This window comes from Zeugodacus cucurbitae, chromosome 3, assembly GCF_028554725.1.
Source record: "Zeugodacus cucurbitae isolate PBARC_wt_2022May chromosome 3, idZeuCucr1.2, whole genome shotgun sequence".
NCBI lineage: Eukaryota > Metazoa > Arthropoda > Insecta > Diptera > Tephritidae > Zeugodacus > Zeugodacus cucurbitae.
The window spans coordinates 1,941,531-1,964,837 of NC_071668.1; the positions used below are offsets into that span (position 1 = coordinate 1,941,531).

At 38.7% G+C, this 23,307-nt stretch overlaps 4 protein-coding genes and 1 pseudogene across 4 annotated transcripts; 2 read left to right on the top strand and 3 right to left on the bottom strand.

Moving 5' to 3' along the window:
* The first annotated feature begins 1,811 nt into the window (after positions 1-1,811).
* On the top strand, positions 1,812-2,621 carry LOC105209741 (uncharacterized). Its single transcript, XM_011180320.3, has one exon. It carries the CDS (start codon positions 1,946-1,948, stop codon positions 2,429-2,431), a length of 486 nt encoding a protein of 161 aa, XP_011178622.1. The 5' UTR covers positions 1,812-1,945; the 3' UTR covers positions 2,432-2,621.
* Positions 2,622-3,915: 1,294 nt separating this feature from the next.
* On the bottom strand, positions 3,916-8,076 carry LOC105209742 (ras-interacting protein RIP3). Its single transcript, XM_011180322.3, has 3 exons — positions 7,803-8,076; positions 5,733-6,032; positions 3,916-5,668 (listed from the first exon to the last, which is right to left on the bottom strand). The coding sequence occupies exons 1-3, from the start codon at positions 7,809-7,811 to the stop codon at positions 4,430-4,432; spliced, it is 1,548 nt and encodes a 515-aa protein (XP_011178624.2). The 5' UTR covers positions 7,812-8,076; the 3' UTR covers positions 3,916-4,429.
* Positions 8,077-17,193: 9,117 nt separating this feature from the next.
* On the top strand, positions 17,194-17,552 carry LOC114805278 (odorant receptor 33b-like; annotated as a pseudogene).
* A 763-nt stretch (positions 17,553-18,315) lies between these two features.
* LOC114805287 (odorant receptor 33b-like) lies at positions 18,316-19,519 on the bottom strand. The gene is made up of 2 exons (XM_054227382.1): positions 18,789-19,519; positions 18,316-18,727 (listed from the first exon to the last, which is right to left on the bottom strand). Exons 1-2 carry the CDS (start codon positions 19,508-19,510, stop codon positions 18,316-18,318), a joined length of 1,134 nt encoding a protein of 377 aa, XP_054083357.1. The 5' UTR covers positions 19,511-19,519.
* Positions 19,520-22,076: 2,557 nt separating this feature from the next.
* On the bottom strand, positions 22,077-23,307 carry LOC128920311 (odorant receptor 33b-like). Its single transcript, XM_054227383.1, has 2 exons — positions 22,544-23,307; positions 22,077-22,488 (listed from the first exon to the last, which is right to left on the bottom strand). The coding sequence occupies exons 1-2, from the start codon at positions 23,263-23,265 to the stop codon at positions 22,077-22,079; spliced, it is 1,134 nt and encodes a 377-aa protein (XP_054083358.1). The 5' UTR covers positions 23,266-23,307.

The window sequence follows — 23,307 nt, forward strand, 5'->3', positions numbered from 1 at the left end:
TTTTGGTCAATGAACCATAATGATGCAAGTGGAAATTCCAAAGCGTTTCGTAGCGACCAAAGACGATGCGCATGCGCATTAGAACGGAACGTTGTCCCTAGCGAAGCAGCCGGCGGGTGCTGTTGGTGCTATTTGCCGTTGGCACGAGCGAGCGTTAACATCTTTGTTCATGCTCACATTTAGTGCTGGCCCAACTATTTCGTGCGATTTTGTGTTTGTGTAGGTGTTCTTCCGTGTGTTTTCCACATTTTGTCTGCATGTTTGAACACTTTGCATTCTTCGGGCTGCCGCTTCTGTTTGCCCCGCCGTCGGGCGTTATGGAAAGAAGTTTTTCTAGATTTATGGCGCTTTATGAGCCATCTCTTAGTTAATGAGGTGTTGAAAATGGCAAACGGAAACCCATTGCGACTTGCCGCAGCAGGAGTAGCGCACATATTTTGGCATGAATATGGCAGTAACTGTACATTCCGCAACACTTTAGTGCCGCTATTGACATTGTTATTGTGAAGTGTTTACAGCAGAGCATCTCCGAAGGGTTTTTGGTATTTATCCAACAATAACAGTTGGATTGCGAAGCTAGTTTCATGGATGGTCGATTCAATTAGGAGAGTAGAAGTGATTGACTCAATTAGTTTGGTCTCTGTATATTGATTTCATCTAATTCATATACCGCTTGGAACGGATATAAAAGAAAATGAGTTATATAAGCAACTTTGTATCCGTTATATTAACCTCTACCACCCTGTTACTAGCGGTGAACTGTGAGTAGTGACAAACCAAATATCCATATTATAGTAATCGAATTTAAATATAAGCTAAATTGTTTTAAAATACGGTTTAATTAATAAAGTTATGAGAACAATGAGATAATCAAAGTACATTTTTTTATTATAAGGTATATATGTTCTACTTGAAATTCGTGGAATCACAATTATTTACAGCAATTTGTTTACTTCCACATAATATTGTCATTCCTTGCTGTACCATGTGATCTCGGCGGCAGTGTTCAGATCTACAATTCAAATTTTCTGATACGCAAAATGATCGGCTGAGAAATTAACATACTACATATAAGTTACTTATTTTTTACTCTGTCGTTAATATATTGATTGTGTATACGTCATTCCAATTCGGCATTTCAAATTCGATCTCATATGATTCGCTCTCTTAAAGAAGTATTAGTTTCTTTTTTGTTGGAATTTTATATTTATAACTGATTCTATAATTATTTCTTTCCAGATATCGGTACTAGTTATATGTACTAACATAAAACATTCGGTTCGGCCACTAATTTTAATTGTAGCATAAAATTCCAACCGATATTTTGTTTCGTTATGTGTGTTCAGTTTCATATCATAAATCTTCATAAAATTGAGTATTAACCCAACTTTCTCGTAAATAATCTCCTAGTATTCAGGAAAAGTCCTCGTAAAGAATATGTATGCTATATGGCAACTCTATTAACAAAGCCACAAACCGACCGTGACAATCATCACGTGGCTTGTGTCTGAGATATTTCAGCAGTTAAGGCAGTTCAGACACTGTTTTACCGACAGCACTGCTGTGTCCACATGACTGTTGGCTAAATGTTGATATCAAATAAATTTAAAAATATATTTCAAATTTTTTTTTATAATTTCTTTTCTGTAAAATAATTTTAGATTATATTATTTTCCTGAATATATAGCTTCACAAGTCTAAACTTAATTTCCCAGCAAAGTATAGCAAAAGTTAAAAAAAGTGTAATGTACTCAACACCGACATTTTCGAGATCACATCATCTTTCATTATTATTTCATAATAGATACACATGTATTTTCATTTTTAATAACAAATAAAAAGCTTTCAACATTGTTTAAGAAAATTTTTGAAAAATTGTAAAAAAATATATGAAAATTTATTTAATTATTAATTTGTATACTAAAAAATAAAAGATTAATTAATTATGTTGCGTGGCTGCTCGAAATTTACGAATTTATCACAGAGTATCATGAGAAACCTACCACTGAATCCCACACAATTCAAACGCTACATAGCCGACAAGTGCTGTCCGTCACAAGCGGCCGATGACACAGCGGATCAAGCCTCCGCTAAGCCCGCTTTCAAAAATGACGCGTTTACGCCACCTGCGTTTATGCCCCTCACCGCATATCGTGCCTTAGACGATCCGAACGAGGTGCTTGGACCACAATGTGGCGCACATAAATGCAAAGACTACAAGAATCCGGAGTTTTTTGCCTACCATCGCTACTCATTCTATGAATTGCAGTACGCCACTTTGGCATTGGCTAAAAACTCGGAAGGCGGTGTGCTCTACGAAGCAGAGCCTGAGGACGAATGTGAGAAAGAATGTGCCGAAGACGATAGTGCTGAAGCGGAGATATGTGAAACAACAGAAAACGAGTGCAAAGAGAGCAATGCAGATAAGTGAAAGAAGTGCTAAGTTGTAGAGAGGAAAAGGAAAACTGAAGACTTATTTTCAAGCGAAAGCGAAAGAGAGCAGTAACTAAATTTTGACTAATATATTTGTTATTGTTGTTATATAAACTTGTACAGACATGTATGATGTTAAATTTATGTACTGATTTTTTATATAAAGGTGTGCCTTTGTCTCCTAAGCATTCAGAGTATTCTTAATGTTTCAACACCTTACCTCTCATGTTCACAGAATTGGATTATACAATCCAAGAAATGCAGAGCTAATTTCTAAAATTTAGCTTAGACACGCTCCTACAATTGTATTTCTTCTTTGGCAACAGTCCGGCAACCCTCAAGTGTCAATTGACATCTACCGCCAAAACGCCGTTATGTGTCAGTTTCCTCTTAGCGTGTGTACTTGTAGATCGCTGCTCGGCAAGTGATAAAATAATTGTTTAATTTGTATTAAATATCGCGGCAAGTGAACGTTTTTGTTGGAAATATGTTAGTTCGCATGTTGATTGAACCTCGGAATATAAAATTAAGCTTCAGGCGTTGATTTTTAAGTGTTAATTTCGCGAGTGAATATGTGCCTATAGCAAGTGTTAGCTGCTTGTCTACCTTCTGTAGGCTTTTGTGTACAAGGAATTTGTGAAATCCAGTGTTGTACAGTAGAACTCAGGGGAATATACTCTGTTGTAGCATTCTTGGTAAGTTAATAGTACTTAATTCTAATTTATATATGTATATGTATGTATGTATGGATATTGAAAATGTAGCACTTATTTTGTTTGATTGACATCTGCTTCCGAGCACTGCAATGCCAGCAGTTGGAAAGCAGTGAAGAGCTGAATTCACAGTGTTATTCAAACTATAACATAGAAAACTGAGCTATTCAAACCGTCATATCCAATATCGTTTTGAAGCCATTGATATTTTCGATTTTTTTGTTTTTTTGTGGAGCAAAATTTCAGAAAAATTTTTCAATAAAATAACCGTTATTTTCTTTGCAAACTTAAATCCATTTATTAATATTTTTTTGTGTTTTTTGTATGCCATATGAAAACTGCAAGTTGCACTTAAATGTCTAGTTTCTTAAAATGTGAGAACAAGTTGAATACAAACAAATATATAAAATCAATGAGTTGAATATTAGTAAGAATAAATAATATAAAGCTTGGTTAGTTACATAACGTTAACATGAACAACAACACTTTAGTGTACATACATAAATATTAAAAATGAGCATAGAAAAGAATAAAGTAGTTTATATAAACAACAGAATACTGGATAAAAAAGAATTCTTTCAGTTGAGTAAAAAATATCGATAAAAATATTTTCGGAAAACATAAAGTAAGTCTAAATCACAAAGTTTAACATTTTTATATAGAAAGCATTTTATATACATGCGTATTGGTATTTATAACGGTTAACTGTTCGTTCACGTTCGTATGTGCTCGCAGAAAGCGTATGTAGTAAAAGCGTTTGTTAATGTGAGAGTTAGTGCGCGCGCGCCTGTGCGTATGCTATAGCTTTGTAAAGCGTAGATGAAAAAAAGCGATAGCTGAAGTTCACCCAAATCCCGCGAAAGTACAAGTATTAAAAGTAAATAAGTATAGAGTAAAAAATCAACTAAATAGCTCGCTACCACAAGTTGGTTAGTAATTAAATGCTACTGAGAAAAATGCAAACAAAACTAACAACTAAATCTCTAAGTCTATGTTAATGCCGTTACAGATGGCGGCTGCTGCAAATCATAGTCCGTTATACAATAGCTATGGTCCGTTGCCAAATCGTTGCTGACTGTTGATCACACTAGTTTTCTTTGAATACATTTATGGCTACACTCTAACACGCTCCACTGTCACGCTACATTCATTATTGTCTATTCTACGCATTCGTTTGCATGTTCGTCCTACTCTCTCTCTCTCTCTCTCTCCCATTCTCTTTAGAATTGTTTGAATTTAAAAATATTTTTGTTTTGTTTGTGTTGTTATGTTTCCTGTCTCATTTACCATGTGGATTTGCCGCTGCCGTTGCCGCTCGAACCGCTGCCGCTGCTGGAGAAGAGGCTCTGCAAGCGTCTGTTTGAATTTCTTAGTCCATTACGGAGGTCGTCACGAGCATTGCCGCGTTCATCCGAACCGCTGCTGCTGCCATCGAAACCGCTCAGACCGCTGCCGCCGCTGCTACCGTTAAGACCACCGTTGGTGCGTCCCTTGATGCTGCCACCGCTGCCGCTGCTACCAGTACCGCTCAGCAGACGCAGGCTGTTGCGTGTCAATGTGTCGTCATCGTCAGTGTCGAGCTGGTTCAGCAGTTGGTCGGCAGCGCTCAAGCGTCCGGCATCGCCGCGAAGTGAAATGGTGCTGCTGCTGCGTCCACCGTTGCCGTTGCCATTGGTGATCTTCGTGGAGATGACGCTGCGCATGCCTGTAGCGCCAGCGCTGCCATCCAACAGCAGTGGTGAGTGGATGACCTGAGCTTGTACCGTTGCGCTAGCCGGTTGCGTGATCACTATTTGCGGGAGGTTAGTGCGTTCGATGATCTGGCGTGCGTTACCGTCGCGCAGTTCCTTCAGTGTGGTGATGTCGCGTTGTTGGGCGTACACGGTGCCACTGGGTGGGCGCGACAAGATCGTGGGTGGGTGCGAAACAACCGTGGCATGTACGCTGTGTCCGAGCGTGCGGGTGGGCAGTGTTTGCGAGAGGATTATGGCTTGTTCGTTGGTCAGTCGGTCTTGTGATTGTTGGGACTGCGTACGCAGTTGTTGTTGCTGTTGCTGTTGACGTTGTTGTTGCTGCTGTTGCAGTTGAGCCAATTGTTCCTGTTGTTCTTGCTGTTGCTGCTGTTGTTGTTTGTACTGTTGCTGGAACTGCTCCATCAGTTGTTGGGCCTGAGCGCGTGCCTGAGCCTCCGCTTGTATGCGTGCTTGCAACTCAGCGTCGCTTTGCACCTGAGCCATTGCCTCAGCATGTGCCTTAGCCTGTGCTTGGAGTTGTGCTTCGGCGAGCGCCTGAGCCTCAGCATAAGATGCGGCTTGAGCTTGTGCCTCGGCAATGGCTTGGGTTTGGATTTGCGATTGCAGAGTTTCGAAGCTGTTGTACCGTGAGGATGAAGCAGTAGCCGAAGCGGAAGCGCGAGAGCGCTCATCCACCAATTGCTTGGATACTATGGCGTTGAAGCCATTGATATCGTCAGCGGTGTATTCCACAACACGGCGTGTGCCATCTGGTTCAACGAGTGAGTACTGAAATGGAAGGCGTTTTATTGAATTCGTTGTGTTTAGCGTATTTTTCACTTAAACTACTCACTTGTCCTTGCACTAGATCGCCATCGCGTTTTTCTTCCTGCTGTTTCTCATCGCCGGTCAGCGTGTCGCGTACATCGTAAGCAAAACTGTACTGCGGATGGCTGTCATAGTCTTCGGATGAGTCGGTGGTGGTGTCGGTTTGCTCTTGCGATTGCTGGTCCTGTTGCTGTTGTTGCTGCTGCTGTGTAATTGATGACTTCTGCTGCTGTTGCAGCTGCGAGAAATCAATCGCTTGCAAGTGCGAATAGGAGGCGTGCACCACATTGCACGACAACAAACACACACAGAGAAGATAGTAGAACTGCAGGCGTGTTGATGAATAACGAGCAAACAAAATTAATTATTTAGTGTTGTGCCTACTAGTGAACACTTAGAAATTTAAATGTGCCTACTCTGGTTGAAATAAATTTGTGTTTGCAACATTTCGCTTTTACAGCGCATTTGCCGCTGTCTCCCTCGCCCGCCTTATGACGCGCGCAATTTCAGTGGCTCACAACACTTCAGGGAAATTAGCAACTGCCATTTTGATGACGCGCATGCCGAGTGCAAATGAACGAGTGTGTAAAAGAGAAAGCTTAATGAAATCGTAAATATTTTATGGTCAAACTGCCAGCAACAGCCCGCATTCGGATGCAAAATTGCATTTGCTTATGAGCCAATATATGCTGACGGCGAAGGCGAGTGTACCCTCTGGCGAAAATCTGCAACAGTTGCAGGCTCTTTAAGCTTGTCAGTTCGGAAAGATTTGAAGTTCCATTGGGGTACTCAGAGAATATACTATAATTGTTGTTGTAGATGTCACTCTATTTGCATTTGGAATAAAATATGTTGCACGAGCATCTCACTAGTGGCAGAGATTTACTGCATTGCCGTGGACTAGCGGTAATTAAAAACGACTTTCGCTTTAACGTGGTTTTTTTGTGATTTTGTCATTCATATGCGTATTTTAAATGACAGAAGCACACAGTTACGATGTATCTAAAAAGCCAATTAAAAAGCTTTATTTTTCCGGATTAAGGCGCTTCTAGAATGAAATTGTAGGCGAATCATCAAAAATAATAGTTCCTGTCGATATTCAGCACATCTAAGCTTCTTTATGTGCAAATTTAAGCGGAGATTTATGAAAATTGAAACGCTTTAAATGACAGTTGAGGCTACAATGAAAAGCGTTGAAGCTCCACTGAAAGCTACATCAAATGATTGTAATAAATCATTCAATCTTCCTTGCAACATGTTGCTGCAGAATTCATTATGAAAGTGTTGTCATAAAATTGTCAATTGAATAATTTGCCATAACAAACACTTCACTTCGTCAATATTCTAAGCGCGCCAAAAAGCAAATTCGTCCTTTTGCTTGACAATGTGAACATGCAACATTGGAGGCTACTATATACAAAATCGTGTTCAATAAAGCAATATTTGAATACTTGCATTGTAAAATATTTATGAAAGAGCGCCATTGCAAGCATTTATATTTATGACAGTGTCTGTCGACTTGTGTGAGTGAATATCCTGTGACAAGTGTCCACATTGTATCGGCATTCTATTGTGTGTGGGATATGCTGTGCCGCCAATGATTTATAGGCGCAGCAGCCATGTCGTTCGGTTGCAATAAAGTATGACAATTTGCCACTACAGGTCTTGCATGTGCTGTTATTGGTGGGGCCAGGAGTACAATGTGCTTTCATGCCGAGTCACTTTCGTATCATTCAACATTTCGTGACAATGTGGCATGCTATGGGATTAATATTGAATTACATTTGAATGGAGTTGTGCAACTCGCAAGTTGTTGCATTTGCTAAATAAATGAGTTGAAGTGAGACGTTGAGTTTTAGAAAGCACAAATGGAATTTTCTTTAAATATTTGCTAGGAAACTAGAAGAGTTTCTTTATGATAGTGCCACAAAGTGCGAAATATGATTTAAAGAAAGAAATTTAATCACTATAATTTTTGCAGGAGTTCCTTTCACTAAATTCTCCCTAAAAATAAATATTTTCCCAATAATTCGAGTTCCACCAAATTCACCCTTCAATAGTGCTTTTCACCAAACACCAGTTATCCTTCACATACCCGTTTCATTATTGCTGCTGCGCTGCTATGTTGTTTCGTCACTTAGAAAATCACTTTACAAATTTCTTGAAATTAGATTCAACGCTTTTTGGTCGCTTTTTTATTTATATTTATTTTTACTCTCTTCACTTGCAAGAGAAATACAAGCTACTGCGGTATTCAATCCTTGGAGGCACACTTTGTTGCACGTTCACTTTTTTATTGAATGACACTTTGTCAAGAGACGCACACCCAACTGTTGTCCGAGAATGCAATAAAACTTTTGATGGCTTCTCAAACTTGCCACCAGCTTTTATAGTACGTTACTCGGTCGGTCAGCGATGTGTGTCGCATAAAATGTAGCTGGCTTTTTGACTAATAAAATAAAAATAAAATAAATGAAAAAGAAATAACAAAAAAATGCCGCTTAACGCCACACAATAACCGAAAAGATTGCAGTCGCATAACTGATATCTGATAGTAAGAACTTTCAAATTTTTATCAAGTTAAAATTACAAATAACCTCAAAGCATTTGGCGCAGAAATAACCGGACGTACAAATTGTGTTAGGCGACACTCGGACTATGAGCATACTAATACATGCATACATACATATATAACTTGGCGCGCGCTTGTTTTTAGCAGCTTCTCCAGTGCGCGAAAGATTGGCCATTAGTGACGAGACTTGGCTTTTTCGGCCAACGGCATTCACTTGCACACGTCTCAAATTCACTCACATAATGCAACGGACTGAAGGGCAACGATGTTCACGCGTTGCTTTGTTGTAACTAAATTGTAGTTTGGCTCGTGGTGCGCTCAAATTTAGTTGGATTTTTGAATTACTGTGTAAAATCTGACTTACAACGAAGTAATCTTTGCTTATGCCTGTGGAGCATACTTTGGGAAAAGAGGGACACAGACTTCCCAGCTCTACGGTGAGATATCCTTAATAACCATTAAGTCGGAATTCATTTATTTAATTTTATTAAGATAATATATGTACAATGCGATTTATATATTCGTCATAGAGTCCACTAGAATAACGATAATCTTTATATAACGTAGATGAGGGCTAGGGTAATTCCTGTACTGACTTCACTCACACCAAGCTCTATTGTATCCGAGACTATATGCTCACTTCATTACGGTAAGATATCTCACATATTAATCGATATATGGTCTCAAGTCCACCAGATGTTTGAAAACTCTAATATTAGGTATATACCTAATAATATGGGCTAGGAGATGTTATATCCCGACTACACCCATTTTACCCACAGAGGCACATTACTAGAAAAAATAAATGCCCTCTAAATTTCTATAATATATCTGAGAGAATTACCGACATTTTCTGTAAAAAATTAGTCACATGCACTGAGTTCTTCATGTTCGATGTTTTCTTCTTCTTGACTGGCGTAGACACCGCTTACGCGGTAATAGGCGATTCCACAACAGCGCGCCACGTTTCTCCCCTTTAGCCAGTTCGGCGCCAATTGGTAATACCAAGTGAAGGCAGGTCCTTCTCCACCTGGTCCTTACATCGGACCAGGGTACTGCATCGAAAACTTTCAGAGCTGGAGCACTTTCATCCATTCGAACAACATGACCTAGTCAGCGTAGCCGCTGTCTTTTTATTCGCTGAACTATGTCAATGTCGTCGTATAACTCGTACAGCTCATCATTCCATCGTCTGCGGTTTTCGCCGTTGCCAATGTTTAAGGGACAATAAATCTTCCGCAAAACCTTTCTCTCGAAAACTCCTAGTGCCGTCTCATCGGGTGTTGATACCGTCCACGCTTCTGCACCATAAAGTAGGACGGTAATGATGAGGGACTTATAGAGTTTAGCTTTTGTTCGTCGAGAGAGGACTTTACTTTTCAATTGCCTACTTAGTCCAAAATAGCACTTGTTGGCAAGAGTGATTCTGCGTTGGATTTCACTGACATTATTATCGGCATTGATGCTGGTTCCCAAGTAGACGAAACTATCTACTACTTCAAAGTTATGACTGTCAACAGTGACGTGGGAGCCAAGACGCGAATGCGCTGACGGTTTGTTTGATGACAGGAGATATTTCGTCTTGTCCTTATCCAGGCGGGAAAAAGCAGAACTAACGGCCTCATGTTCGATATCTGGGCCTTGAAAAGTTACAGATTTCGACAATTCTTACATCAGCATTTTTGAAAAGTTTTATTCTTTTATCTTCATTGATACTTGATATATAGATTGTAAAGTGAACGAATGAGATGAAATCCCAAAATGGTTTTATATAAAAAGTAGGCGTGGTTGTTAACGAAATTCGCCCATTTTCCACCCATGTAAAGTATTATGTATCAAATTTTGTTGAAATAATTTATAGTTATCTCTACGGAAGGATAATACAGCTTTAATCTCAAACAATTATCAAAAGAGTCGCAAAACGCCGTAACTTTCTCAAAACAAAAAGGAAATGAATGTATTTCTGAAAGCATGCTAAAACGCTTAACTACTTTTCCAAACACATCAATTTCCCTCTATTGCAGCAACTAAGCTAAGGAGTTTCATCAGAATTCCAACCTGTAGGTCATCTGCCATTTCTTAAGCCCACAACAGTTCGCCGAATAACCGGAAATTGAAAACTTGCTGCACAAATGTGCAATAAACAACACACACACACTCACACACATGAGCGCCGTTACTGGCGAGCATATTAGAGCAGAACGGCGCACTTCGACATACATAAATTGCACATCGGACTCCACAGCCGAACGAATTTCCGCCAATGAAGTATGCCCAAGCAACGCAGCAACAGGCAAATGCATCAAATGCGGGGCAGCTCAGCAGCAGCAGCAATGACATGCGATATGCGAGTTGGCCAGTTGTTGTTACTACTGTTTGTTGTTGTGCAGTCCACTTAATCTACTGCCACTGCCACTGTTGTTGCTCTGGCTGAATCACATTGAACTCATCAGTGTTGGTCTTCACTCTGCTGGAACATATCGCATTTCAGAAATGTCAAAGCAGTTATCGTTGTTGTTGGTTCATTGCAGCATTTGTTTTTTTTTCTTGGTTTGGATGTCTCTCTTAGCGTGCTATCAAGCTGCATATGAGCGGCAGACAGGCGACTGCAATGCAATCGGTAACGGTAGACTGTCGGTGGCTGGCCCATTTACTAACTGAAACTCGAGCAACGCGATCGAAATTTGTTTTTCAAAAATACTCTGAATTTTTGTTGTAGTTTGGAATAAAAATTTTGAAAATTACTTGCCACAAGTTTCATCAAAGTTAATCTGGCTAATTGTCGAGGAAATCGCAAATACGCATATCTTCACGTATTCAGTGGTGAAATGATTTACATTTAATTGCCAGCAGTCTCTCCAGTGTTTGCACTGCTTCCCATTCATCACAGCACAGAACAACACGAGCGCAAAAACATTGCGTTTGAGCGCTGGTTGCAACACCCATCGCCATTGTGGCACAGCGCAAAAAGTTCATGTGAAAAATGGCGAAAAAATCACAGAAAAAAATCAACAAGCAACAACAACAAAATGGAGAATGAAAAGCCATGACACACTGCCAACATGAAGAATTGTGCAGAACAGAACCTGTGTGCCACGCAGCCACTCACACGTCAAGCTCGAGTGTGTTTGAGTGTTTTTGTGCGTGTGAATGAGTGACTGACTCTCTTTGTGTTTGGTTGCAGTTGAAAGGCAATATGGCAGAAGTCACGTGCTAAAAAATATGCAAAAGTGTGTAACAATGCAAGCGACATGTTTACAAACCGGACAGAGGTTGGTTGAGTGCCAGCGAAAAATATTGAAAATAATAAAAATTTTGGAAAATTTTATTAAAGGTGTGGATATGGGAGTGAAGTGAAGTTATTGATAAAACTTGGTGAAAATATATACGGGCTTATACATATTTGCGGGAATATCGATGAATTTTAAAGAGGTTATCAGACAATAAATTATATTACAGGATGCTCTTTAATCGATACTGAGCTTTTGCCCAGTAGTACTCGGGCTACTTTCAAGCACGGTGGAGGTCCGGTAATGGTGTGTGGATGTTTCTGCAGAGCAGTTTAAGCAGAAGGTGGAATAACAAAACTCTGGCTTATTTGCCAATTCCGTGCACTAGATGCCCCGACGTGTAGAAACAGTAATAAAAGCCAAGCTTCTAAGTATTAAAATTCTTATATTATTATGACTGTCCTATTATATGTTTGACAAGATTTTTTCTGATTTTATTTTATTTTTTTTTTATTTTAAACATATGAAGGTATTTAAATAATCTACAATTCTGCATCAAAACTTTTTGAAAATTTTCCCATTAAATCGGCATTTGAGTATTCTGAGTGTCCATTACACTCAACACTTACAAACAACCGTTATGTGAACAAAACTATGATACTTAGCAACTTTCGTTACGAAAAAGTTCCTAGTGAAAAATTCTGTAATACTGGTTCAAAAAAATTTATTAAAAACGAAATATAAATCATGAAAAATATGAAAAGTAAAAAAATGGGGTGTAACCGAATACTTTATTAAAAAAGGCACAGCTGTTAGTTTTTAAGAAATTTACCTAAAATGCAATACGCTAATGTTATAGTTATGAAAATTCACTTTCATATGAGACCAAGATTATCAAAATTGGAGTTATGACTATTCAAAGTGTTGAGGTGCTCCACACTGAAGCTCTTCTCTGCTCTGCCGGGTTACCAGAATCGGAAATAGGACAACAGGAAATGATGTTACCGGACCGCATATAAGGTAACCGGATATGGACACATGAAAAGGGGTAACCGGATATAAGTACCCAGAACCGGAAATGGAACAACCGGAATTAGTTATCGGAAATTGGGAAGCGGATATAAGGTAACCGGGACCAGTAACCGGATATGATGTTACGGGTAACCGGAACCGGATATAAGGCAATCGGAAATGGGATAACCGGAACCGGAAATAAAAAAAACCGGATATGGGCTCCCAGAACCGGATATGGAGTAATAATGTTACCAGAACTAGGTTGACTGGAACCAGATATGGGATAACCGATGGAACCAGATTTGCGATTGCGCTCATATTCCATCCGTGTCATCACGATGTCTAGAAAGTCTTATGTACCGATTTTATTGTTTTATTTTAATTTTTTTAATTTTTAATTTTAAAACTCTATTTGAATAAAAGATCCTACATTGTTTTGAATGTATTTAAATAATCTACAATTCTGCATCAAATTATATTTTTTTGGAAATTCTCCCATTAAAGAGAAAAATCGGCATTTGAATAATAATCTTATACCAAGTGTACAATTAAACGTTTGAGCCACTGTAGGTATATGCAATATCACAGTGTGCAGGAACCCAATTCTATAGTCAAAGTATTTAGAAAATTTAATAGCTTTTTAATTAAGCATTATCTTGCCATTTAAGCTTATATTTACCTTACTTCTCTTCAATGTGAATCTAATTGAAATTTTAATGAAGTAATTAATATTATCTTTCACCAATATGAATTCAATAGGATTTCCAATTACTTCGATTGATGAAAAAGGGCCAACAAAATCGCTGCAAAAACTACTGGCGTAAATATTGATATATTGACACTTATATTTTTTGCGACTATTTTCGAGCGCTTCAATTCCCAATGCAATTTATCGCTTTGCGGCTCAAAACAATAAAAACAATAACAACATAGTCAAGCATAGTTTTTTTTGGTAAACAATTGAATATTTGGCAAATTGAATTAGCGATTGTTTGCACAATGCTTTGTTTTCAAATAAACTTCGGATTTGTATAGCTGTATTACTCACTCACACATATGTTTGTATGTGTGCCAATGTAAGCTCACTTTGCATGCTATTCGTATATGAGTGTGTGAAATGTTTGGTTTTATAACGATTTCATTTTATTTTATTTATCGTCCTTTGTGCTGCTCCAAATGCCACTGCATTGCTATTTCTATTTTGTAAGAGCGAATTTGACAGGTCGACAGTGCAATGTGAATATTTTCGTGTTTGATTTTTTTTTTTTTTATTTTGCTTATGCTTTGTTTAACTTCTTCGCTTGCGTTTTTATAAGCACTGATTTTTCCAGCATCTCAGGAGAGCATTTTGCGCAATGAAAACGTTGAATTACTTATATACATTTACAAAAACAAATATATATACAGTTATGTTTACAAACGTATTCGAGGCAATCACCTACATATTTACTCAAACATATGCGCTCAGTGCGGCAATTGAATTGGTTTCACTTTTGCACTTTGATGCGGCGCCCAGAGCACTTTTATCCACAAAAAAAAAAAAAAAAAATAATAATAATAATAACAATTCCACACAGTCCGCATAAATATATATGATTTTGTTGTTGTTGTTGTTTACTTTTCCACGCTTACTGCTTATTGTGTTCGGCTTTCGGTGCCTACAACACCATGGAGAATTGAAGTTTTTCGCCAGTCCCCCCCTCAACCTCAGCTCACTTCACACAACCGGCAACCAGCATCCTGCCAACTCCGTTTTGGGCTCGCTTAAAGTTTTTGGCCGCCACTTGCCTTGCGCCGGCTGCCTGCCGTTGTGGCATGTACAAGTTTCGACAAGTGAGTCTGTGTATGTGCGCGTATACACCTGGCACGGACAACGACGAGTGCCTGCTACACCTGGAGAATGAACGAGGCATGAAAGAACTTTTTGATTACTACTTTGCGAATATATTTTTTATTATAAGTTATAATGTTTTTGTTTTCTTTTTTGTTGTTGTTGTTGGGCTGTTCTTTCATGTGATACCGGAACTTTGTAGCTCGCTTTTTGTGGTTTGCTTTTAATTAAAAGTATGAATAATTTCGTTTTCAGCTTGTAATGTTATCTTGTTGGAGTAATGTCTGAAATGCCTCCAAAGTGTAGGTTCGGCATTACCGTTATGAAATTGCGGATTACGCTTGAAGAAAGAGGTGGAGAAGTGAGCGGTTAAGGATTAAAAAGTTCATACATTCGAGAGTGTTTAATTAACCTCTGATATTTAAATAACTTCTAATATTTGTGTGAATTGCCGAGAAAAAAACATTTAGGGGTCTTATATGATCTGTGAGTAATATTTAATATGAATCTGAATGTCTCTTTCGAGTACTTTTCTAAATTATTTTACAATTGATTTCCACTAAATAGCATTCTACTATTCAAAAAAATCTCCTGAAAAGCCACACATCCTCTCTAAATTACATGTGAATCCAGCGTTAGTGCTTCAAGCAGATCAAGATTAATATGTGTGAAGAGCGCAGCTTAATACTTCTTTTAACCCATTAAGTGTTTTCGCTGTCTGTCACAGTGGCAGTGCGGTAGACGAGCCATGACAGCAACAACATTATTTACATACTTGTGAAGCTCGACGCAAGCATTTTTCCGTTTAGCGCTAGACTAAGCGACAACAACAACGCGACATACTTCTGCTAAGCTGTTAATGCCTTGCACACTTGGCTAAGTAGAAAAGTGAGGAATTATGGTTTCGCGTTGAGAAGTGGAGCGCACACATACACGACCAACTGAAGAAGTGCGCTGACAAAAAGACTAAAGTGCGAGACATAGACGTGGGTTGATTTTATGACACGGGGGTTAATACAAACAACTTATTATTTTTTTTGCATATATTAAAATATACTAAGAAGGCCTGCTAGAATTATTTTCAATTCAAAAAAGTTAAAAAAAATTTGAAAAATAACTTTTTAAAAATTTCAATTTTTTTCGCCACATCTCTGCCTTCATACTTGTCACATATGCGCTTGACACAATTGCAAGCGACTGCACACGCTTCTGCCGTTAAGTGTCAGCGCAGATATGCATTTCCTTTGTCCTTCGCGGCGCTGCTTTGCATAAGATACTGTAATATAGGCACTTAAAGCCGCGCTGGCATAAGCATGAAATTGGTTTAGTCTCCGCGTTGATTTTAGAACAATTTCGAAAGCATTAACAAATTATTAGACATTGGTTATGTATTATAAATCAATTTTGTGACAATATACATACAAATATATATTTCAAATTATAGATACTCAACATCCATACCCATCTTAAAGTATTATGTAATATTAACTCTCAACAATTAAATGACAACATGACCGCCAGGCACGATAGCAGCTAGCACATTCAATGCAATCCTGCGTAATTCGTTCAATTTGTATACATATGTCTAGCGGTTTTAATCAGCCAACAACAAGTCCCAGCAGCAGCTCAACGCGATAGCTCTTCGCCACTTTATCTCTCCTCGTCTCTCCACTCTTCTCTACCTTCATCGCTCCCTTCTTTTTTATGTGAAGGTTAAGTATCTGTTATCCCTTCGCTTACATCGCTTCTTCCATCTTAATTACCACAATTACTGCAACTGTGTCATGCAACTTGGTCGCCGAGACTTTCAACTATCGAGAAATCATTCGCCGATTTCATTTTACACCTTCCTCCCACTCAATGGCGTTGCCCAGTATATATGCAAGCTTTAAAATGCATTTAATTAATAGACATCATGAAGAGTGTAAGCACTGCCATGAAAATTTACGCCTTCGCATTACTCAAGCTTGCCCCTTGCCACAGCCTCTTGCCATGCTTGTATGCTCCAAAGGTTGCTTGTAAGTAACTGTCTGCTGATAGGTGAGGGACAACAGGTTCGCTTGAATCGGTGTTGGATAAGTGAGAAATTGTTTTAAGTAATTGGCAAATGAATCTTCTACATGAGTATGCACTCACAATACATTCACTGACCTTAATTTGCATACCCGCCACGGCGTATGAGTAATGTTTACACTTGAGATTTTACGATAGCTTAAAGTGTTAGTAAATGTGTGTTTATTTAGTGATTGGTATTTTGCGAAAAAGTAAAAAAAAAAAAAATGATTAAAAAAAATGTGAAAGAGTAATACTAAATTTGTTTGGAAATGAAACAGTAGGAAGTCTTTCTTGAGTGCATATCCATTATGTTGAAATGTTAAGTAAATCAATATCGAAATGCCCATAATGCTCAAAGTATGTTGAAAAAGTAAAACATTAGTCTCGTGAATTCACACTAACATTCGATACATTAATGCAAAACATGATCTTGCAATGTTATTGCACTGCTGCGGAATTCCAAATTCTGCCAGTTCAAGCTTATACCTTCTATAAATATTTTGCAAACATTTTTCGTTAATTGCTTAATCCATAATCCTAAAGCGCAACCTATAATTTTAAATCAATTTACCTGACGCCAAAGTAAATAATATTTAAATGTCAATAAGGCAAGTCTCCGATATTGTATTTGAATTGCAAGCGGTTTCATTGTGATTAAGCAATTTTGCTGTAACCCTGAAAGAACAAGGTATATAATGCACACGTCGTCTCAATTAAATTAGCAGACTACATTCAACTTTTAATCAGATTTCTTCAAAAACAAAGAAATTTATTTTGCGAAGGCATGGTTTTCACGTCAACCGTTAAAGCACCGGTGGACACTGTGGTGCGTCTCGACCTTTTCTGGTTGTGCTGGAAGCTGTTGGTCATTTCGGTCAATTCCAAGGAATGGTACATAAAACTCTGCGACATAATGGTGAATATATTCATCACAATATTCTATCCCATTCAACTGACATTCGGTCTCAAAGAATTTGGTCATAAATATAACAGCTAGAAATCTATCTTATCTCGTTGGGTACAAGTTGCCGAAAATTCGCCAAATGCAGCATCTACTAAAGGAACTGGATGAGCGAGTTGTGGCGCAAGAGGAGCGTGATTATTTCAATAAGAGTTGAGAGAGAGATGTGTGTGATGTCTGGTCAGGTGTGTTTGCTGGCCATGCGTGTCTCGGAGGTTGAATATAATGAATCGAAGACACTTGCCTAGCATGGAAAGGAAGTGAACGAATGAACAAGCTGTTGAGGTTAGTTTGGATTCATTCTGTCTAAACGTTTCCCGAAATCAAGACTTATTGATTTGTTTTAGAATATTCTACTTACCGCAAGATGTATTTTGGTATACTCAATTGGTTCAGTTCTCCTCGGTCACGCTTACTGCTGGAGACATAATAAACACACATTTAACTTCATTCAGAGCCACCTGCAAAATGGTTTTCGTTTTAATGAATATTAAGTAGAGACCACATCGAGATGGTGTTCTTATTATCAGCACTTAGATATAGTAGTAGCCCTAGAGCACATTAAACTGAAATAAAAAGCCAAAATTACTTTAATTTGTATTATTTGAATGGAAACAAAAACTCAAAAATTTTGATTTCCAGTTTTTAGAAACTAACGTCCACTGTGTTCACACAAGATGGCTTTAAATATAGCGAGAATGTTCACACTAGTCGAATATTGGATGAAAGAGAATAAAAGACACGTCCAGGGAAATGCTTACAATTTTACAGTTAGATGCGAATGTTGTTAACAAAATCAAAGATTTCTATTAGTCTACCGTGCTTAATTTTATTAATTTTATGTTCAACACAATAACTACAAGTAACTAATGAACAGTTAATTAGATCTTTTTAAATAAAATGTTAAAATGCAGATATATGCTTCACTCCTCTCATCGACCACTTCTACTTCATGGTTTGTATAACGGTGAAGAATGAGTATCCCGTTTTCAAAGTACTGAAGAATGAGTCGAGATTAATACGAACCATACCGCCGGCATACAAGGCGACCTCCCTTAGGGTCAACTCTGTAAAATTCACAATATTACGACGAAATGGGCGTGGTTGTGACGGCCAGTTGCAGCTAAAAATCGCATAAGACAAATCATGAAACTCGCACTCCAACATGCTGCCGTAGTAACAACAAGGGAATAGCTCAATCAACATAGCAGTTATTTGAATCGAATAGTATACGTAAGCGATGTAGTTATCGGCGAAGAATAACAAATAAACTAGCGCAGTGCAGAGGTTGATGCCAACGCCACCAAATTGCACTAGGTAGCTAGCGGAGATAGTGCGTCCCACTGCCGTTGTGGTGCTGTGAAAGATATCACAAAAATTTCAACTTTCGAATAAAGTGAACTGTAAATAAATAATACCTCATCAACAATTTGTGATCTTCAATACACAACGAGAGTTCTTTATAATTGTCGTCCACACTGTCGGGTTTATCGTGACCAACGCGTGACACACGGTTCGACAGGAGATGCACATGCCCGGAGAGCATACAAAGTAGAACCGGTCCATATGCGTCGTTTGCTATATTCTGCACAGCTAGTAGCGTAACTCCAATGAACTGGAAGGATAGACTCAAAGCATATTTGAAAACGGACGTCCGCCATTGTAGCGGAATGAAGGCAGGATAAATCAGCTCACCGGTGACTAAGGCCGTAATCAAACCCATTATGCTGACTGCAAAGTAACAGCGTGTGAAGCAGTTCACCATAAAGTTGCATGGTCGCTCAATTAGACGCTTGTAGTAATCATAGTCCTCATTGATGCGCACGCGATCGTCGAGCTGTGCTAAGACTTCATTTATCCTCTGCATTTCCGGAATACGATAACGATAGAACAAATGTTTGGAGACACAAGAAACGCTTGCAATACCCATGACCAGATTTGTGAAGAACTCCTCCTGATTGGTGCTGAAAATAATTCCCACTATCAGATGGAGGGGAAAGCAAACGGTGACGACTGTGTTAAGCAGAATATCATAGACCAAACGTAGATGCCTTTGAAATGGCCAATGGATGATACCGAGTACACGCCAATGGATGAAGATTGGGGTAAAGATTGCCCTTGTATCCAGTTGATGCAGCATTTGCGAACGTTTGAGCCGAGCCAGTTGAAGAACAAATAACTTAAGACAAAATTATAACTGCGAGTGGCCTTTAAATACCCAGAAAAAGTCATTAGAGCTCAACTTCTTGGCAATGCAAATTTGTCTGCTTACCCTATAATTAAGGAAAGGGGGCGTAAATCAATTCACTCATGTGAACTGAAACCTTGAAATAAGTGCATTGCGAATTCATGAAGTGTTGACGTTAGGGACTTTGCGAAAAGGATACATATTGTAAAGTTAATTAAATGTGAGAGAGGGAGGTACTCGTAGGGGTGACTTTTATTAATTTTTAAAAACAAATACTTTAGAACCAAAAGAAATGGAAAATAATAAGTATTCTGTCGCTGCAACTCGAAAACGTCTGTACAGATTTATCTTACCTTTGTCTTGAAATAATTGTGGAATCCTAGGGAAGGTTCAAAAGTTGAAAAAAGACCGTATAAACAGTATTTTTCTTTTTCCCATATCATATTATTTATACATTTATATAAGCGCAAATGAAATTATATGAAACAAGACCAAAATCTGTGCCGATTTCAAAATTTCTTTCACCATTCGAAAGCTGCATTCACCTCGAGTAACATAGGCTATATCTATTGCTAAATCTAAACTAAAAAGACTCAGGAGAATCTTTATCTGAAACTGAAAATCGTCAAAATATTAGAAATATACAAGCTCACTTCATAATCCGAGTGAAATACATCGGACACCAAAGACCACACTCAAAAATGTAAACAAAAATATCACGTGATCTTGAAACGATATCACGTGATCAGGGTGGGGTCATTAACCTGTAAACAATAATATCACGTGATCTTGAAACGATATCACGTGATCAGGGTGGGGTGATTAACCTGTAAAAAATAATATCACGTGACTTTGATGTGACATCACGTGAACTGGGCGGGGTCATTGACCTCACTTAAAAATGTAAACAAAAATATCATGTGACCTCGAATTGACATCACGTGATCTGGGAGGGGTCATTAACCTGTAAACAAAAATATCATGTGACCTCGAATTGACATCACGTGATCTGGGCGGAGTCAATGACCTCACTAAAAAATGTAAACAAAAATATCACGTGATCTTGTAAGGACATCACGTGATCTGGGCGGGGTCAATGACTTGTAAACAAAATTATCACGTGATCTTGTAACTACCACTCGTGATCAGGGTGGGGTCATTGACCTCACTCAAAAATGTAAACAAAAATATCACGTGACCTTGATGTAACATCACGTGATCTGGGTGGGGTCATTGACCTCATGGGATAACCGGATATGATGTTACCGGAACCGGAAATGGGGCATCCGGAAACGGATATGGATAACGATATTGCCGGAACCGGAAATGTAGTGGCTGAATATTGGTTACTGAAACTGGAAGTGGGGCATCCGGAAACGGAATGAGCCAACTGAAACAAGATATGGGATAACCGATGGAACCAGATATGGGAATGATGTGCCGGAACCGGAAATGAAGCAACCGGAAAGATTTTACCAGAAACGGTTGTTCGATATAAAGCGAAATTGCACAGGAAACGTCCCTTCTACAGAAAGTGCTTAGTGAATGAAGCAGCGTCGGCTTCAGGGCTTAACATAAATGTTTCCTGTTCATGGGAGACTTCGGCTTGTATCCGCTTCCGTTATAAGACTTCCGTTTCCTGTAATCGTTATCGATATTGGTGTAACGTTTTATTCCGCTATCTTCATCGGACACTAAAGACTAGAGGGCAAGATTTAGCTCATTACAAATAAAATATAATTTCATGCTCGAATTTTCTTAATTTTACTTTTTTAAATGAACCCACGCAAGAAACGGGAAATATATATATATGTATGGAAGCGTGTGTAAAAACTTATAACTTTTGAAATATTTGTTCAAAGCCGTGCGAAGCCGGAGCGGTCGGCTAATTCTAAATAAAACTACAATATAAGAACGATAATTGGCTGAGTGAACGAGCAATATTGGCGACAAAAAACAAAAATGTCGATGATCTCAATACGACAATTTTGAATTTCCTTCCAGGAGAGTTGATTATTTACAAACCAGGATGACCCAGCCAACTGTCCCACAGCATTTTTAAAATTATTAGATTTGCCTGGACTCCCATCACTTAATTTGCAATCAAACGTAGGTCCAGTTGTCATCATGCTGTTTAACATAAATCAACCTTGACTTTGCAATGCAAGCAGGCTGGCTGTGAAGAAGCTAATGAATATCGTCGGAGAAGATCATCAAGAGGAAGTACAAAGGAGATGAGTCTTGATATCGCTTATACTAATTATTCCAACGGATTAGCCATTCGTCTGGCTTTTGCAATAACCATCAATTAATCTCAAGGCCAGTCGTTGCAAGCTTGCAGAATCAATGTATATCAATAATTTTCAAATTTACCGGCTATAAAGTAAAGTAAGAATATGTTCGCTGTATTGAAAAATTTACTCGAATATAATTAAATGGTGCTAATTTTTATTGTGTTTCACTTCATCACTACTCTACAAGAAACTAATCAATATTTTTTATAACTTTTGAGACACCTCTACTTCATGCTTTGAATAACGGTGAAGAATGAATATCCCGTTTTGCATGTAGCGAAGAATGAGTCGAGATTAATACGAACTATACCGCCGGCATACAAAGTGACATTCCTTAGTGTTAACTCTGTAAAATTCACTATATTACGGCGGAATGGGCGTGGCTGCATTGGCCAGTTGCTGCTAAAAATCGCATAAGACAAATCATAAAACTCAAACTCCAACATGCTGCCGTAGTAGCAAAAAGGGAATAACTCAATCATAATGGCGGTTATATGAATCGTATAGTAAACGTAAGCGAAATAGTTATCGGCGAAAAATAGCAAATAAACTAGCCCTAAGCATAGGTTGATGCCAACGCTGCCAAATTGCACCAGATAGCTAGCCGAGACCATGCGTTCCACTGCCGTTGTTGTGCTGCGAAACAAGAAAATCACAAAAATCTTCGAAAACACTGAATTGTAAATAATACCTCATCAACAATTTGTGGTCCTCAATGCACAAGGAGAGTTCTTTATAATTGTCCTCCACATTATTGGGTTTATCGTGGCCAACGCGTGACACTCGGTTCGACAGCAGATGCACATGCCCAGAGAGCATACAAAGTACCACCGGTCCATATGCGTCGTTTGCTATGTTCTGCACAGCTTGTAAAGAAATCCCGGCGAACTGGAAGAGTAGACTTACAGCGTATTTGAAAACCGACGTCCGCCATTGTAGCGGTACGAAGGCAGGGTAAAGCAATTCTCCAGTGACTAAGGCAGTAGTCAAAGCCGTTATACTGACCGCACAGTAGCAGCGTGTGAAGAAGTTCACCATAAAGTTGCATGGTCGTTCCATGAGACGCTTGTAGTAATCGTAGTCCTCCTTGGTGCGCACACGGTCGTCGAGTTGGCCAAAAATTTCATTTATTCTCTGCATTTCCTCCATTCGAAAGCGATACAACATATGTTTGAAGAGGCAAGAAACGCTTGCAATACCCATGACCAAATTTGTGAAGAACTGATCCTGATTGGTGCTCAAAATAATTCCCAACACCAGATGTGCAGTAAAGCCAAAGGTGACAACGGTGTTCATCAGAATGTCATAGACCAAGCGCAGATGCCTATGAAATGGCCAATCTATGATACCGAGTACACGCCAAGTGAGGAAGAGTCGCGTAAAGATCGCCCTTGTATCGAGTTGTCGCACCATTTTGCGAATGATTGAGCCGAGTCAGTTGAAGAACAAGTAACT